Source organism: Hibiscus syriacus, unplaced genomic scaffold (assembly GCF_006381635.1).
Source record: "Hibiscus syriacus cultivar Baekdansim isolate YM2019G1 unplaced genomic scaffold, ASM638163v2 tig00004620_pilon, whole genome shotgun sequence".
In the NCBI taxonomy this organism is placed as follows: Eukaryota; Viridiplantae; Streptophyta; class Magnoliopsida; order Malvales; family Malvaceae; genus Hibiscus; species Hibiscus syriacus.
The window spans coordinates 650,364-669,726 of NW_024062020.1; the positions used below are offsets into that span (position 1 = coordinate 650,364).

At 36.9% G+C, this 19,363-nt stretch overlaps 1 protein-coding gene across 4 annotated transcripts in view; it reads right to left on the bottom strand.

The window, feature by feature from the left end:
* Window positions 1-19,363, bottom strand: part of LOC120195963 (protein translocase subunit SECA2, chloroplastic-like) — a 28,178-nt gene that overhangs the window by 5,440 nt on the left and 3,375 nt on the right. For all 4 annotated transcript variants that reach the window (XR_005523127.1, XR_005523125.1, XM_039197904.1 and 1 more), the window contains exons 12-25: window positions 19,067-19,157; window positions 18,586-18,669; window positions 18,391-18,483; window positions 18,206-18,301; window positions 18,012-18,097; window positions 17,772-17,850; window positions 17,526-17,639; window positions 17,317-17,412; window positions 17,185-17,248; window positions 16,787-17,076; window positions 14,616-14,671; window positions 12,060-12,177; window positions 11,866-11,946; window positions 11,395-11,474 (exon numbers count right to left, since the gene is read on the bottom strand). Coding sequence is in view for 2 of the 4 variants with exons in the window: in XM_039197904.1 (XP_039053835.1) it covers window positions 11,395-11,474; window positions 11,866-11,946; window positions 12,060-12,177; window positions 14,616-14,671; window positions 16,787-17,076; window positions 17,185-17,248; window positions 17,317-17,412; window positions 17,526-17,639; window positions 17,772-17,850; window positions 18,012-18,097; window positions 18,206-18,301; window positions 18,391-18,483; window positions 18,586-18,669; window positions 19,067-19,157 (1,428 nt within the window). In the remaining 2 variants the exon portion in view is untranslated. The remainder of the gene's footprint in view (window positions 1-11,394; window positions 11,475-11,865; window positions 11,947-12,059; window positions 12,178-14,615; window positions 14,672-16,786; window positions 17,077-17,184; window positions 17,249-17,316; window positions 17,413-17,525; window positions 17,640-17,771; window positions 17,851-18,011; window positions 18,098-18,205; window positions 18,302-18,390; window positions 18,484-18,585; window positions 18,670-19,066; window positions 19,158-19,363) is intronic.

A 19,363-nucleotide genomic window follows, 5' to 3' on the forward strand; every position in this document is an offset into this window, starting at 1 on the left:
GAAGTGTCACTAATTTCAGGCACCATTGAATTCCACAACCAAGACATAACCAATGAGTATTATTCATCCCAAGCCTCAAATTTGGAATTTCCCTTCTTAGGACTCGTACCAAGGAGATGACGGAGTTTACCTCTCCCTTTTAGGGAAGTCCGAAACAATTGTGACTACTTAAGGTAGTTTTTTCCATTAAATCTATAAGCGGCTTGTATGTTTTGTAAGTCACTTATCGAATTAGAGTGACTTCCCTCACCCATTGTGCATCCTTGAGCAATTTCTATACTACTGCAATCACCTGTATTGCCTATATCTCATTGATCAAGTGCCATATTCTCTTAAGAAACAAACACTCAACAAGAAGATTAAGACCTAAAAAAGAGTAGCTCTGATACCATGACAAAAGTCATGAATTTTACTGTAATTCACTCTTATTAAATGTGTAGGAAACTTATAATTATATATACAAGCCTAGGCCTTATCTTAGGTAGCTTCGAAACTAGGTAAGAGACTAATTCTAGTAATAAAAAGAATCTCTTATATTTAGGGATACTAACTAAATAGAATATTTACAAATCCAACTCAATCTTCTTAACTTAGGTAACTAATCTCTGACAGAAATCTTACTAGCAAGAAAAGGTAAAAAGCGATGTTAAAAAGCTATCACAATTGTTCTCTACATGATAACTGTTGTTCGTAGTCAAAATATCATAATCTTCCTAGTTGGTACGCCTTAACTTGCATTATAGCTCCTATGTGCCAAAATAACCGAAATGCACTCTTACCAAAGAAACTTGAATGATGGGAAATAAGGGGACCAACCATGCAATTGAACCAGGAATGTCACTCTGCCCTGTTCTTTTTCATCTTTAAGATTTTTACATGTAGAACATAATCATACTGATTAGCTTAAACTTCCAAATTACCCGGAATATCAATGTCATTATCCTAGTCAAAATTGACTAAAAGACACACAAAAGCAGTGAAGGTCAATGAAAGCTATAATTTGTAAAATATATTGCTTGGTCTCAAATGACAATTTATAAAGGCTTTTTTCATCTCAAATAACCTAATTTCCAAATTTAGTATCTTAGATCTAGTTCAGATTCCAAGACAAACAACAGTGAGATCGACTCGCTTTCATATTGTTCCAATCCACACTGACTTGATATGAGATACATGCTAGAAAGAGGAATAGCCTGGAGGTTAAGTTTTCAGAGGAGGAAGTAAGGGAGGCTATTTTCTCTTCGGACAACTCTAAAGCTCCAGGTCCCGACGGTTTTACGATGGGTTTTTTCAAGAATTTCTGGCCAACTCTGAAGGTGCAAATAATGAGGTTTATGGATGATTTTTATTGTGGGAGAAAATGGGATCATGGGGTTAATCATGCGTTTATTTCCCTGATCCCAAAGAAAATCCGGAATTTATTGAAGATTATAGACCTATAAGTCTCGTTGGCAGTCTCTATAAAATCATCTCCAAAGTTTTAGCGAGAAGACTAGTTTCAGTAATTAAAGATATTGTAAGCCCTTCACAGTTTGCTTTTATTCCAGGGAGACAACTTTTAGATTGTGCTTTTCTAGCAAACGAAGGCATAGACTGTTGAAGGAAGCAAGGGCTGCAAGGGGTAGTTTTCAAAGCTAATTTTCAGAGGGCGTATGACTCGGTTGAATGGCCAATTATCTTTAGATTAATGAGACTCATGGGCTTTGGGGAGAGATGGGTTTCCTGGATAAAATGTTGCCTCTACGGCGTCTATCTCGGTGTTAGTGAATGGCTCTCTTACTGAGGAGTTCTCGATGGGTAAAGGGTTGAGACAAGGTTGTAGTTTGTCTCTTCTCTTGTTTAATATAGTGGGGGAACTTTTAAATCGTATGCTAATGAAAGCGGCTGATTTGGGACTCTTTCAGGGTTTTGCTTTTGGAAGATCGGATTCCTTTAATTTAACTCACTTACAGTATGCTGATGATCTGATTTTGTTTTGCCGAGATTCACCTACCTATATTCTCAATATTAAGAGAGTCTTGAGGATCTTTAGCCTAATGACTGGACTTCATTTGAATTTGTCGAAGAGCAATTTGTATGGAATTAATGTGGAAGACGAAGTATTAAATGAATGGGCTTCGATGGCAGGTTGTGTCGTGGGTGTTCTGCCCACAGTGTATCTAGGTTTACCCTTGGGTGCAAAGAGAAGCTTAGAGGTTCTTTGGGAGCCGGTCATCCAAGGTTTTAATAAAAAATTGTCCGGTTGGAAAGCTTCCACACTGTCTATGGCGGGCAGATTGGTGTTGATAAAATCAGTATTGTACTCTACGCCGATATTCTTCCTCTCTGTTTTTAGAATTCTGAGTAAGGTTTATAGGAAGTTTAATTCTCTAATGGCCAACTTTCTGTGGGGGGAAGGATCATTAAAAAGTCGAATTCACTGGGTGAATTGGAAAAGGGTTTGTCAATCCTTCGAGGGAGGTTTGGGAATCTTGGATCTAAATTTTGCAAACAGAGTGCTGCTAGGTAAATGGGTATGGAAGTTCGCAAATGAAAAAGACACCATTTGGAAGACTCTGATTTGCAGTAAACATAATGTGAGTAATCTGTCCCTGGATATCAACAAGGTAGTCTCTCCTTCGGACTCTTGGATCTGGAAGGGTATTACAAAAAATTACTTGGAAGTTGACGAAATTGGACAAGGTTTGCGATCTCACTCGAAGATTCAAGTAGGCAATGGCAAGTCTATTGTATTCTGGCACGATGTTTGGATAAACGAGGATTCTTTAAAGAATCAATTTCCAAGGATTTATGTTCTTTCTAATAACAAGTGGGGAAAAGTTTCAGAGTTTGGCTGTCTCCTGAGTAATAGATGGGTCTGGAACATTCAAACGAGAAGGAATCTATGTGATTGGGAGTTGGATTACTGGATTCAATTGATGTCATTATTGGAGAATGTTGGTCTGTCTGATTCGGTGGATAATTTTTTGTCGTGGTCGGGGAAGCGAGATGGACTGTTCACCGCTAAAGCATGTAGGTTGACTCTTTCTACCAATTCAGGGGGTATGATTAATTGGAAAAGGTTCGTTTGGTCAGGTTTGGCTCCTCCAAGAGTCGAAACTTTTCTATGGCAGGTTTCACATCAAAGATTGGCGGTCAGAACGGAGTTAATTAGAAGAGGTGTTACATTGGAGGAGGTCTCTTGTCCGTTTTGTGCTAAGCAGGAAGAAACAGTTCAGCATCTGTTCATCTCGTGCTCGGTTGCATGGGACCTATAGAGTAGTTTTTTGAGGTTATGGGAAATCTCGTTAGTCTTGCCTAAAGATCCATTCTCTTTGCTGTGTTCTTGGTCTAATATGAGGCCAAAATCTCAAATATGGAGTTTTATACCGGGTGTTGTTCTATGGTCATTATGGAAGGCTAGAAACTCGGTGGTTTTTTATGAGTGGAAATTGGACAGTTCTACTATTTTCTTCATTTGCAAATTTAGATTAGCTAAATGGTTTCTGGCTAAGCACCCGAACGTCATTATTCAGGTAGACTCCCTTGTGGGGGACCCTACTCTTGCAGACAAGCATCATACTATGGTCCCTAAAAGGATGAAGATTTAGGGTTGGCTTCCTCCACTATATTTTTTTAAAGTTAACGTTGATGGGGCAGTCAGTGGGGACGAGCTGTTGGGGGGAATTGGGGGCATTTTAAGAGTTTCGGAAAGTAAAATTCTAGGGTCTTTCTCGAATGCTGTTGGTCCAGGTCCTCCTCCACTCGTTGAGCTGAAAGCCATTGAGAAAGGCATTGATTTCTTTTTCTCGTCGGAGTGGGCGATGAAGGGAAGGTTAATAATAGAGAGTGATTGTAAATCAGTAGTGGATTGGATTTTGCTGCAGACTACATCTCCTCATTTTTTTTAGTTCGATGATTCAGAAAATTGTTTCCCTAATCTCGGAGAGGGAGATTATTGTTAGACACATACCGAGGAGCTGCAATTGTGAGGCTGATACTCTGGCTTAACAGGGGATTGGATGATTAATTTTGTTGCTTTAGAGGTTTTTCAGTAGGGTTATGGTGGCCTATTGAGGTTGTTGGGGTTGAGATAGTTTTGTTGTTTAAGGGTGGTCTGGTCGTATTGGTGGTTTTTTTTTTATAAGAATATTAGACCTCATTAAAAACCCTCTTCATGATAAGAAACTTGAAAAATAGTTCCTTAATAAGCGAAAGGAGGAAAAGAGTGCCCTAGGATTTCATTAACAACAATATCAACATAGGAATACAACACCTAACTCCCTTAAGGAGATAAAAAACCAAAAGGAACATCCTTTGAAAATAACATGAGGATTAACCAATGCCAGCCTTAGCTAGGACATCTGCCTCTAGGTTGGCAGTCCTATTAACCCATCTAATAATGCCTTCACAATCTCTGAGTTTTTGAATAATATCTTAAACAATATGAACATAAACAGCAGGACATAGAACAGTGTCCTTAACCCAGTCAACAGCCACCCTACTATCACTCTCGATAATCAAACGTTCCTTATATCTCTGTCGAATAGATTCAAAGAAAACCAGACCCTTTAGGATAGCTTTCAATTCCATCAATGTAGGAGGCCCTGGACCAGCAGGCTCTTTGAAAGATGCTAGGATCAAACCAGATACGTCTTTAAGAACACCACCTAAACCACTCCTCTTCCAATCACTAGTAGTAGCAACATCCACATTAAGTTTAATAAAGCCATTGGGAGGAGGGGACCACGAACACTTTGATAAAATCCGAATAGAATATGGTAAGCAAGAATCCCCTAAGGAAGGATCAGCAATAAGACAAGCAATAAGACAATCCTTAGAGATAGAAACCTGAGAATTTTTTGCTAAAAACCATGAAGCAAGCCTGAATCTTGCTAAAAAGAAAATTTCAGCTTGATCTAGCTTCCCTCCTTCAAACACAATAGAATTCCTAGTTTTCCATATTGTCCATAGAACCACTCCAGGAATAAATGACCATATGAGAGAGTTAGACCTCAATTCTGCCCAGGCTAGAAGAAAACTTTTAGCATCCACTTGAAAAACAGACTGAACATTCCAGTAGCACATGAACTTGTTCCAAATTGACCAAACAACTGAACAAGAAAAGAATAAATGGGAGGGGGTCTCTTCCATTAACTTACATAAAGGACAAAACAGATCAACTATGCCCTTTACTCCTCATTTAACCAAAGCTGTCTTCACTGGCAGTTTCTGCAAAATCACTTGCCATAGAAAAGTCTCCACTCTTGGAGGCAGCAGGCTCCTCCAAACAACAATCTTCCAAAAATGCGCTTCTTCCGAATCTGAACTCCCCGAATAACATAAATTAGCACAAGATTTAACTGAGAAAATCCCATCTCCAGAGCCCTTCCAAACTAGCCCATCAGCAGAATCATCAGAAATAGAGAAGACTGAAATGACAGCCATTAAATTTGTCCATTGCTCATATTCCCAGTCATTCAAATTCCTTCCCAATTGCACATTCCAAAACCAGCCCCACGAGCTAAATTCCCCAAATTGGAATAATTTACCAGTTTTATTAACTGCAATAACGAACAGTCTAGGGAAAATGACCATTAAAGGATTATCCATAGCCCAAACGTCTTGCCAAAATCGAATAATTCTCCCATTTCCAATTTTATATATGTATTTGCTCTTGATATTACAGCCAACAGAATCTGCTTTATAATGATTCCTCACCATAGCTCTCCAAATCCAAGAGAACTTGGGGGAAACATTACTGTCAAACTACATTAAAGATGAGTCCATTTTGTATTTAGAACAAATCATTTCCCTCCAAACCGCCTTCCTCTCAGTAGCAAACCTCCAAGCCCATTTCTCCAATAAGGCTCTATTTACCACACTTAAGTTAGGAATCCCCAAACCTCCTTTAATCTTTGGTTTACAAACCTCTGACCAGCTCACCCAATGAATCTTATTTTTCCCATTTCCTCCTCCCCATAAGAAATTGGACATAATTGAATTAAGGGACTTGTAGACCGACACTGGGATCTTGAACAATGACAAATTATATGTAGGAAGAGAACATAAGACTGATTTAATTAAAACCAGCCTCTCTGCCAGTGAAAGAGTGGATGATTTCCAGCCTGCTAACCTTTTATTAAAACTCTGTACCACTGGATCCCACAGTTTGTTAGAATTTTTGTGTGCTCCAAGGGGAAGTCCCAAATACTCTGAAGGAAAATTACCCACCGAACATCCAATCGCAGCTGCCCAATCCTTAATTTCCTCTTCATTCGAGTTAATCCCAAACAATTTACACTTCTTCAAATTTAACTGAAGACCAGACATAATTTCAAACACTCGGAGCACCCTCTTCACATTCAAAATCTGCTTTTTCGATGCACCACAGAATATAATGAGATCGTCAGCAAATTGAAGATGAGTTAAATTAAAATTTCCCTCCTCCCTGCTAATGACCAGACCTGAAAATAGCACCTTTGAAACTGCCTTAAGAATCAATAAATTCAAAAGTTCTCCCACTATATTAAACAGTAAAGGAGACAATGAACAACCTTGGCGAAGACCCTTAGCCATTGGAAATTCCTCAGTCGGAACCCCATTTACCAATACTGAAACAGTAGCTGTTGTGATTCATTTCGAAATCCAACCTCCCCATGTATTACCAAAGCCCATTTTCCTCATTACTTTGAACAAAATAGGTCAATCGATTGTATCATAAGCCTTCTTGAAGTCAACTTTGAAAACATAGCCCTTTAATCCATTCTTCCTCCAAAAATCGATCCCTTCATTAGCTATTAAGGAGCAATCCAAAATTTGTCGACCGGGGATAAAAGCGAATTGAGAAGGGCTGATTAAATCTGATATACAACTCCTAAGTCTCCTCGATAGACATTTAGACAAGATCTTGTAAAGCCCACCAACTAAGCTAATAGTTCTAAAATCATCTAGGCCACCAGTGTTAGAGTTCTTTGGAATGAGAGTGATAAAAGTATGGTTTATTCCATATTCCCATTCCTTCCCCAAGTAGAAATTATGAAAGAATCTCATAATATCTTTCTTAAGGACCTGCCAAAACCTTTTGAAATATCCCAGATTTAAACCATCAGGCCCCGGAGCCTTGTTGCTGTCACATGACTTCAAAGTTCCCCAAACTTCCTCCTCAGAAATTCCTTTTCTAATAACCGACTCTACTCCACAGTAATCCTGGAAAAATCCAACCTTATATCATCAGTTTCTAATGTAGAACGCTTATTGTAAATCTTAAAGAAATAATCTTTTACTAAGGCCTTAATAGCTGTCGGGTCCTCAACTGAATCACCAAGAGAAACCAGAGCATTCCTCTTATTCCTGACTGTAGCACACGTCTGAAAATATTTAGTATTGCGATCCCCCTCCTTTATCCACTTCGATCTAGAGTACTGAAACTAAATCTGCTCCTGAATTTTATAAAGATTCCACAATTCTGCTCTGTGAGATTTCAATTCTGCTAAAACTCCACTGTCAATAACACCTTGTTGTTGCTGAATATCAACTTCTAACTGCTGAATTTTCTTCTCTAATTTAGAAATCATGGCTGCTGGATACTGACCTCTCCTCCCAGCCCACTTTTTAATTGCATATTTTGTACTTCTTAGTAAACTGAACACCCCAACCTTTTTATGAGTTTCCTTGCAGTTTTGAATTGATGATTTAACCAGATCCTCAAAACCCTCCTCCTCCATCAAATAGTTGAATAGTCTGAACGGTTTTTGACCCCACTCAACACCTTTATTCACAAGAACTATTACATTATGATCCGACAGAGACCTAGGTAGTAGTGACTGAACAATATTTGGAAACGAAACCAAGAACTGACTATCGACCAAAAATCGATCCAATCTTACAAAAGTGGGATTATCTTGGTTATTGCACCAAGTGAACCTACCCCCATTCATAGGAAGATCAATTAGACCAGTTTGAAGGATAAACTGACTAAATATCTCCATAGAACTTCTATTTTGACCTCTGCCCACCTTCTCTTCTTCTTGTAAATAAACGTTAAAATCCCCTCCCACACACAGAGGATAATTCTGGCCCCTAAGGAACATGCTCAATTCTTCAAAGAAACTAGGTTTATCTTCTGAAAAAAGACCAATGGATTTTCTCTGATTTGGTTTCTTGCAGCCAAAGAAAAGTGGGATATATACTAGAAACTAAATTCTGAACAACCCTCTTTTTTTCTTTTTTCCCTAAACCCTAACATTCCATGAACAAAATACTAACTTTGACTTCATCATAAAAGAGAAAAATGCAAACTGAAAACCTCTACCAGCATCACCTTAATTAACCCCATTCAAACTTTTCTCTAAAGCCATGATTTTCTCCAGAAATGCTTCTTTCCCTTCCTTAAAAGACACCCCCAGAAGCTCACTCACCTGTCAAGTAGCCAGAGCTTCTTCCATTAAAATCGAGAAGTCTGAAGAGGAGGTTGTATCAATGCTAACTTGTTCAAGGGCATCCCGTAACAAATTCCTTTTTGTCCTTCTAATTAACAAGCCAGATTTGAATCTTAAACAGTCTCCTTCTGAAAAATAGCCATCAAACTCCCTCTCCTCACTCCCATCCACTGTGCGCTGTCAAAATTAGAAACTTTGCTCCCATTTGCAATCAAAACTGGTGGTAAACAAAGATGTTTATTAGCACTAAAAATCGCATCAATCTTTCCCTGACTAACTCTGACCCCATCAGCTACAGGCGTTAACTTCAGCAAAATGCAAACTGAAAACCTCTACCAGCATCACCTTAATTAACCCCATTCAAACTTTTCTCTAAAGCCATGATTTTCTCCAGAAATGCTTCTTTCCCTTCCTTAAAAGACACCCCCAGAAGCTCACTCACCTGTCAAGTAGCCAGAGCTTCTTCCATTAAAATCGAGAAGTCTGAAGAGGAGGTTGTATCAATGCTAACTTGTTCAAGGGCATCCCGTAACAAATTCCTTTTTGTCCTTCTAATTAACAAGCCAGATTTGAATCTTAAACAGTCTCCTTCTGAAAAATAGCCATCAAACTCCCTCTCCTCACTCCCATCCACTGTGCGCTGTCAAAATTAGAAACTTTGCTCCCATTTGCAATCAAAACTGGTGGTAAACAAAGATGTTTATTAGCACTAAAAATCGCATCAATCTTTCCCTGACTAACTCTGACCCCATCAGCTACAGGCGTTAACTTCAGCAAATCCCCATGCCAATATCTCCTTTCCTTCGACCTTCTGTAGACCCTTTTACACCTGCCCATGCTTCTAGTTTCTAACACATCACTCTTCGATTTAATCTGACTGCTGGATCGGTGTAGCTGTCTCCCCCTTGAATTATTCCCTGAATCAGAGTTAACTAATTCAACCGGCAATAATTTTTCTTTTTCTACTTCTATCTCAGAATTAACCAACTGCACTTCCATTGGGCTCTTTTCCAAAACATCATTCTTTTTTCTGCCTTTCTCTTTTAAATCTGGATTATGAACCATTTCCCCAAACTTATTTATTTTAAATGCTGGCCCAGAAGGAAAAACCATAATTCCTTTGGACCCAGACTGGCCAGAATCCTCAGATTGGGCTTGAGATCCACCAGCCGAAAAATTTGAATTTCTAATCCCCAAACCTGCAAACTCTCCTACTTTTATACTCCCCACATGTTGACTTTCTGGCATCCCACAATTAATGTCTTTCTTCTCTAAGGAAAGTCTAGATAGCTGTATATCATCACCAACTCCTCCAGAACCAGAAAAAACTCCCTGATCAATCCAATTGTCCACTGTCAGACGATATTTCCCTGCTGCACCTACCCCACTATCTGACCACATTCTGTCATCCTCTTCCTCAGACATCGTTTCAAAAAAACCCCCACCAAAACCTTTCACCGGAAAATTGTTGAAGAAAGAACTTGAGTATTCGTTTGTCGATCCGACCTTGATACTAACTTTGAAAGATCTTCCATAAGATCCAAGAGTGATCACATCTGGAACATCAAAGGGGCTAGCCCTCAATAAAATTCTTGCCAATGTGAGGTCTTCTCTTTTCCTTGTAGCATCATGTATATCAACCACATTACCCCATCTACCAGCTGTCTTCTCGAAGAAAGATTCATTCCAGCATAACAGAGGAACCCCTAATAATTCCACCAGACAGAAAGCCATTGGAACTCCCTTATCATTCATTAATGGTTCCACTCGATCAAACCATTGTAGAAAAGCCTCTTCCCTGTTCTCCCAAATGTCCAGCATCTCCTCGTGAGTTTTAAAAATTATAGCGCAAGAGTTCCAAACATAACCCCATCTAACAATTTGGACATCATATCCATCCTTAACTAATGCATTCTGAATATACTCAACCTGAAAAGAGTGTCTGATAATCCCCGTTAAGGACCTCTTTGCCCAACTTGAACTTTCTGATGGAATGTGCATTTCCAAAATATTTTTCTTGACACTCCTCCTATGGTGATCATCGGAAGGCATGTCTTTTTTTCCCATTGCATCTCTATGTGACATCAAAGCATCTCTATAAGTTCTATCGTCCCTTATGCTTCTGTTGGAGTTTCCTGCTTTTTTTAACGTTGAGGACTCTGCATTATTCTGACTATAAAACTTGTTTGAATAAATATGATTCTCCCCTAACCTTGGACGCCCATCCTTGAATCTAGCCGGACTAACAGTGATCTTCCTTCCGTCTGTCACAACACCATTCAAATCATCCACAGCCCTCTTCAGACCAACCTCACTCTTAAAATGAACAAAAGCAAAGGTGGAAAATTTGTATTTTGGATTTTTAGTTTCTTTGGGAATAAAGACTCTCATAATAGGACCATGAACTAAGAATAAATCCCTTAAAGTACGTCGAGAAACCCTCCTACTGAGATTGTCGACAAAAGCCGACCAACTCTCATCGGAAACTGGCTTTCCTTTCAAATTCTCTCTCTGCGTTTTTCTCTCTCACTTGATTTTATGTTCTGTAATATTTAAGGTTCTGTTTAGTATGTCTTCTGGTTGTATCTTATGTACTTTGTCTATGAATAATAAAATCCTAAGGCACTCTTTTCCTCCTTCCGCTGATTAAGGAGCTTTTCTAAAAGCTCCATTAATCAAGAAGGGGGGTTTTAATGAGGCCTGAAATTCTTATAAAAAAAAGATACATGCTAGAAAGATAAACAAAGGAGGCACTGCAACATGCTTGTCCATTTGGTCCAAAAAAACACAACAACAAGATTGACTTGTTTTCATATTGTTCCAATATAGTCTGACTTGGTATCACATATATGCTAAATGACCAACAAGGTAGACTCGTAACTCTAGAAGCATGCATTTCCGTTGGCTGCAATTGAACTTGGGAAATCTACTAGGCCAAATCACACAAATACGTATAATAAATTAGAATACTCACTGGAATACATGTTGGGAACAGCTTTCATCATCACCCGTCAAAATCAATTGCCTGAGATCATAAACATGCTTTCTTTGAACCTGATAAAAGCAGATTAAATAACTTAAATGAGATAATTTGATGGTTAATCTTCCGAGTAAATTGAACATTCAAGGATTCATTTTCAGATAAAAAGATAATCTTTCTTAGTTAAAAAAAAAGAATTCAAATGAAAAATCAGCCACCAATAAGCCTAGTAAACAAAAAGGCACAAGGTAATGAAAAGTAATGAACTATATATTGCAGTAACTTCAAGCTGAAGTATTTTATAAATAAGCCTTCTCCAATAACAATCAGACCATAACCTACAAGATAGTCTTTTAAGAACTTCAAAAATAAATAAATGTGTAGTCAAACGCCTATCAAGTGCAAGATCATGTCGATTAGTTCATCAAGATGTCCAAATATGGTCTGTAGTTTCCAAGCACATACCTCCAAAACTTCATCAAACTCAACCAGGCTCTTTCTTATGTTAAAGAAATACTTCTCTGCATTGACTTGAAGCCCCAAAAGCTACAAATATAAAGTCATTGGAATCACTAATATGAAGATGATGCTACCAAGTTCTAAGCCTCTGAAAAATAGAGGAGGTTTCTAGCTTACACATAGATGAGGCCAATGCATACCTGCTTTACAATTGCATCACCTTCAATAGGTATATCTTCATCATTTGTAATTTTTGAAATGAGCTTTACAGCCCACTCAGTATCAAAATTGAACTTTTGAAACATCTCATCTTGCAAGCTGTAACATCAATAAATAGAGAGGAGGCATTCTAAAAAATATCAATTATACCCATTAAAGACAAGGATTCACTTTATGGAAAGATAAGAAGGGTGCATAATCATCAAATTCTCATCCCATGCGCACTTTACTTTGTTTTGATATGACATATTTTCATAAATAGGTGAAATTATTGGTCAAAGGTCACCAAAAGAGCTAATTACATTGATGTCAAACTGTTTCGGACCTTCGGTCTTCTCTTGGCCACTTTTGCTAGTGATAATTTAAAGAAAAAAAGATAGGTGAATTTAATAAAATTGCTTCAGAAAGTTGCAATGTCTATACCAAGGGTATATGCATCAGAACATCCAATCAAATGAAAGCATCTAGTCTAACTCTGAATAACCCAAAATGTTGGTTTGCCCGAACCTATTAGCCCTCACCAATTTTACTAAACTACGGTTGATGGATCTCTACTATTTCTGTTTAATTGAAGCTAACCAAATCTCCCAAGGGGTTGTTGCTTGCTGGAGGACCAAACCAAAGGGAGCAATAATTACGAAACTCTAATTAGATCATACATGCCTTCAAATTTCAACTGATAATACCGAAGTTGCGCCTCTCCTAGCATGTGAATGGCTACCAAGCATACCTTGTCTGCCATAAAGGTATCTTGGTTTTCGAAGAACCATTCATGTTGATGCATCCAATCAAGGGATCTTTCTATCCATCATAAGTAGGAAAATCCAGCTTTGTAACCCAGGACATTTCCTCTAACTAGCGAAATCACTCTACCCAATGATGGTGACACTGTGCCTCCCCCAATGGTTGGTGGTGTGAGTGCTCAGTCTACTTGTGTTACCGAATTGTTTGCGTCTCCATCCCAATCATGAATTTGTTCAAATCAAAATATAGAGTTCCAACTTGTTCTTGAATTTTTTACTCATTTGTTAAAAGTCTATACAGTTCAGCAGACAAGCAAATTTTGCCTCCATTAAGGATTCTATTAAACCTCGGACTTCATCAACCACTGTAATTGGCTTTGGTGCAAAGTTGTTATGAAGAAGTAAACAGGATCGAATCACTAGGCAATTGACAGGAATGTCGAAAGTGATTGTTTTCTCTTTATCATGATTCCTAGAGCGACCTATGGCAATTGATAGTTTAGCTTATCAAAGGGAGACAAACCTTTCAACTAGTCAAAGGAAGACCGAAACCTCAAGACTCGTGAGAGATACCTAATTCTTTTTAGGGTTTTATTATCTCATACATCCATATAAATAAGGACCAGTCTAAACACATAAAAAAGACAACCTAATCTTGAAGGGAAAGTAAATAAACTGAAATAAAATCACAATCAAACTAAGGAAAGAAATAAAACTGCAACCTAAGCTTTAATAAGAGAATCAAAATTAATTAATGGCTTTTCATAAATAGGTTTGACGCATAACATACTATTTATGTATCTCATATAACGTGATTACCTCATTTTCAAATACATGTTACATAGTGTTCCCCTTCATTGATTATTACATACCTCGATATCAATCCTTCAGCCTCTATTTCCATTAGGCACAAGAACATTTCCCATAAAAGTTTTCTTGATATGTGAATTTGACTGCATGAACTAGATTGCACCACTCACATTTTGCGACCATATTGTGAATAAGATCAGTGAAAATAAGGTCCTTTACAATAGCCTCCATTATCCAATGATGTCTTTTTTTTTTTGCATCCACACTCCATTTGGCACAAACATCTTTCACTATGTTGCAACTGATACAGAAGCATTTGTGGCTCTTTAATAGACTAGCACAAATCACCTTTAGTGCATTTCTCACGTTTTACTCTCAATTAAAGTGATGCAAATTCAACGTTATTTGAGCGCACTACATTATAATCTTATCTTTCACCTATCTCACTTTACCATGGGCACCAACAAAAATTAAAATAAATAAATCTCTTCAACTCTTAACAATTGGTAATCCACAATGCTATGTCATCAAAAGAAGATTTTTATATTAAACAACATTTATTACCTGAAAGAGTTAGCTAATATGTGCGTGATAGATCCCTTGAGAGCAGGGATTTCACCTTTAAGCACAGTTACCCAAGCCCCAAGGAAAGCCATAAAATATTGGGTCAAGGCTATGTGGAGAACTACAGTATCCCATAACATGATAAAAGAGATTGAACTGGTATTAACCCTTAGTTAAAGATCTAGACCAATACCTATTGAAAAAATCTCAACACTGAGATCATTTTCTCCAAATTTATTACCAGTTTGTCTTGTATCTAAAGGGAAGTGGATTGGATGGTCTGATAATGACATGGTGTACAAGAAAATTCATTTAACCCATCCCTAGGAACCGAGCAACACTAGCGAAGTTAACTGTCAAAAAAAATGCTACAAGTCATTTTAGTCTTAAAATGCAAATAAATAATTAATAGAACACTACCTCACCATAAACCGTGTGGATCCAGGATCCCCTTGCCTTCCTGCTCTACCACGAAGCTGTGAAAGACCATTGTCATTGTTATGTAAAAATTAGAACCATGTTTAAACTGCAATAAATAGAAAAGAAATAAAAAAGATGCATTATCAATTCACTCTCTAATCACCCCCAAAACAAAAAGAACATAAGCTCTACATGAACAAGGTTAACATTATTGCTTTTCAAGTAATACTCTATCACAAAGTACTAGCCGTTAGCAATGCAAGCCTTCAAGAGTAACATGACGTGATCCTCAAAGGAGGGAAAACAGTATACTCATCAACTAATCAGACCATGATCATCACTTGGAAAAATTTAGTTAACAGCATAATGCACCACAAAGCTATCCAAATTCAGACAATTTGTCAATTGAGAATGATTATTTAGGGAATTTGGGCCTAATGGAATTTCATAAAATAAAATTTTAGACTCTAACACTTAGGTGCACATTTATGCATGCATAAGGGCGGTGTATATCTTATAATTATATGTTACATTTGTGGACGGGAAAAAAATCATTCAACTGAAACTTACAGCTTTTCCACGCATTTTCTTATGCAGTTACATCTAGATTTCTATCTTCCTAGAGAAATGTAATTGTTTGGCACAGAACGTGTAAAATCAAACTATCACCAACTTGATGAATGGAAGGTAGAATCTCATCGAAAGTGTGTTTTGAAATTAGATGATGTACTGGCTCTGCATAGAGAAGGTTTTACTCCCACCATAAATGCTTGCATAATATTGACCAATAGAACAATGAGTTGAGTGATTCAGAAAAAAGGAAACAAATAAAATCATAATGGATTGGCTGTGACACAAGCGTTGTATTCAATCTAGCAAAGCATCTAACTATAAATACTTTTATCTAGATTAACCATACAAAATGTTGTAAAGGGTGCTAGGTGCACTCAAAGAACGAAGTCCTCACTATAGCTTGAGGCGCAAGGTGAAAAAAAGACGATCGTCCGAGTAAAATAAGGCGCACACATATAAATATGTTTATAAGAATATAAAGTATATATGAAAAATTGTATAATACATGATAATTAAGATAAATTTTAATATACTTCATTTTATAAATTTAAATCAAGTCATTATTCAAGTTTAATAATTAACGAAAATTATGATAGAGAAAATAAAAAATAGAGAAGGGAAAAAGGAAATAAAAGAAGAATTTATTCTAGAATAGATAGAGAATAATAACGAAAAAGAAATATGTTTACCTTAAAGCTTGAGGGGACATTGAAATGTTGAGTTTTGATGATTTTAAAAAGTTTCAATGAAATAATAAACAACTAGTAGATTTATAATTAATAAAATAAAAATATGGTATTTTTTAGTTTTAAAATTTATAAAAGAAAGGGAAATGAAAAGTTAAAAGTTCCTTCAAAAAGTTATGGTATTTATAAGTGTGTTTTAAGTTAAAAAATAGGCTTTAGTGGGGGCATTCAAGTATTAAAAGAAATGGTAAAAAAAAAGCCCAAAAGTTGGCAAGACACCACTGATTCAATTAGTGCGAGTATTCAAGTAAGAAAGAAAACAAGCATAAAAGTTGACAAGAAAGACACCACTGATTCAATTTTATTTTAAGAAAAACAAATAAAACAGATATAGGAGACTTAAAAGTTAAAAGTCGGTGTTTAAACCCCCCCTCCTCCCCCCCCAAAAAAAAAATAGAAACCTTTTAACGGTTGACTTCAATTCACTGCTTCAGTCAACCTAATCAAATTAGCCCCACCTGAGAATGTTAGAGGCGCAAACTTCATTTTTCGCTGTGCCTTAACAACATTAATCATACACAGTTGCATACAAAAAGCCTTAACATACATGATGCAAATTTATGGAACACCGATTTGGTGGTCCGTTAATCATAAGGGGGGGTTTTAACGAGGCCTCACATTCCTATAAAAAAAATACATGATGCAAATGACCAAAGGAAACAACAATATTGATCCTTAGGAAATCAAACTTTTAAATTAGATACTTTTCACTTTATGTGGAAGTTTACGTCCTCAGCTTCCAATAGCAATAATTGTTGCAATTACTAAATCCAAGACAGATAATTCAGAAATGCTAAGGTATGGTTTAGATGTGCATAAATGCACAAGTCATTACTGCATTTAATTACTAACCTGGTTATCTATTCTACGGGATTCATGCAAAGATGTACCAATCACATGAAGCCCCCCGAGCCTTTTCACTTCAGACCCTTCTTTGGTGCAGTGTACTTCACAATCTTTAAGAACAGACAAATAAGTAATGGCTATAGAAGGGCCAAGAGGGTACATCTCAGACTGCTCATCAATAAGCTTCTGCAGCTCTTTCAAAGACATTGACTGGCTCATTTCAACTGATTCTGAAATGATAGATTTTGCCTCCTCGTATGTCCAGCTCTTTCCTTCGCTTTTCCCAACAAATTTTGCTGTTTGATTCACATGGAAAGGAAGAGCGGTATGATAATAATTAAATATATATGCTAATATCACTAAAAAGAAGATATATAACACGGAAAAACAAGCTAGACACAAACCCATTAAAGCAGCCTTAGCCAGCAAAGCCATTGACGATGGGCCAACCTTTACCTTCGAAAACACCTACACCAGAAATTGCTGAGAACCAAAATTTTATTTCTTACCAACTACTAGTGACGAGAAAGAATTACCTTTCTTGAAACTGCCATGTCACTGACTTCAACAGTAGGAGCTTCTCCTGAAAGAAACACAAGCAAGCTGTCCTCTATAATCTCTCTTGCTAGCATCTTGATATGGCACAAGTAGTGTAATGTCAATTGTATATATTTTTGGGATAAAAGAAAAGAACTTAAAAGGTTGTATGTTAAAAAGTTAAAGAGAATGCAACAAGAACGCTTACTTTGGGATTTCCCCCAAGAATAATGTCAGTTCCTCTGCCAGCCATATTGGTAGAAATGGTTATAGCATATTTTCTCCCTGCTTGAGCAATAATTTCAGCTTCCCTTGCTGCATACTGATGGAACAGAAGGAAAAAAGAAAAATGCTGATTGAAGAAGCTTGCATAAAAATAACAGGTAAAATGATTGATGGCAAGGAATATTTCTATCCAGCTGCAATGTATTATCAAACTAAAATATTAACAAACCTTGGGTCGAGCATTTAGGACACTGTGAGGTATATTTCTATCCTTTAGCAAATCTGACAGATATTCAGAATTCTCAACACTGCAACAAGAAGGTGATAGATCATATCTTGGATGTTCTTGTTTTGGAACACTCTCAACAGATGAAATTTGACCAATTGTATTAACTTTCTATACAATAGCAAGAATAAAGAGTAAATGAAGAGAAGGATATATCATACTGACAGCTGCTAGAGAATTTACCTAGTGGTCCCAACTAAAACTGGTCGCCCTTGTCTAAACATGTACTCCACTTCTTGACTAACATATTCCCATTTCCCATGAGCAGTCTTAGAAGAACGGACAAACCAAAACAACAATATTAAAAATAAAAGCACTTAACTAATATTAAAAATATACACATTATTAAGGAAACATTCAAGTATTAAATGTCCTACAGCAAATGCCTGTGTGGGTAAATCTTTACGAATGTTTGGAAGATTAGTGGGCACTTCAATAACAGGCATCTGAAACATTTTCAAGAATTCCCTCTCCTACAAACAAGATTGCAATTTTTATTTTAGTTGCAATTAAAATTAGAAAGGACCAAATATAGTGAATAGAATCCACTTATCACCCATACTTCGGTTTTTGCAGTCCCAGTCATTCCAGACAGCTTCGGATAGAGCTTAAATAGAGACTGGTAGGTGATTTGAGCCACCACAACTGAATCAGCCTAACAAATATAGAAAATTTACAATTTTGAATGAGAAAATATAGGATTTATATTTGATATAGGTCAAGATGAAGTTACGAACTTTTCAGGCATCATATCTACCTGAATCTTCAAACCTTCTTTTGCTTCAACAGCCTGGTGAATCCCTTCAGACCATCTCCTTTTCTCTTCCACTCTGCCTGTCAGCTGCAGATTTTCATAAATGTTCCATTACCATCTCAAAGAAAAAGACATACATTTAAACTAAAAACACCAAAAGCAACAAACTTTTTTTTTCCAAGCTTGACTTAACATTAAAAATATGACCAGGTTCTACCTCTAGCAAGGGTTGAAATCAAATTTTTTTTTTTTGGGCAATAAAATCAAATGTATTTTCAATGTAAGAAATACAGTTTGCTCATAGTAATGTTTGTGATGGTAACATAGACACAATCGTCATGCTGGGGCTGAAATACATGAAATGATTTGTCTTTAGTGGCTAGCTAGACAGTTTGCAGGAACCAGTAACTACATCAAAACATGATCTAAGGTAAGTGGTACTGCAACAAAGACGTTGAAACATAAAAAATTACTATATAAAGACCTCGTTGATAATGAGAGCTTTCCCATTTCTGACAATGTATTGGACATCCCGCCGATAAAATTCTTTAGCTTTCACAGCATTCATCACAAATCTGCAACAACGTTAATTTTAACCATCAAAAGAAAAGGAATATGGCATGTGAAATATGTGTGCAATGGATCACATTCAACCGCTAGAGAACAAATTAGCCGGGTAATTGGTTACAATTTAAGTCCAGAAAAGTTCTAATATACAATGAAAGAAAGAAAGAAATCAGTTTGAAATTGGTCAAACATTTTCTTCTGGCCTTTTAAGTTT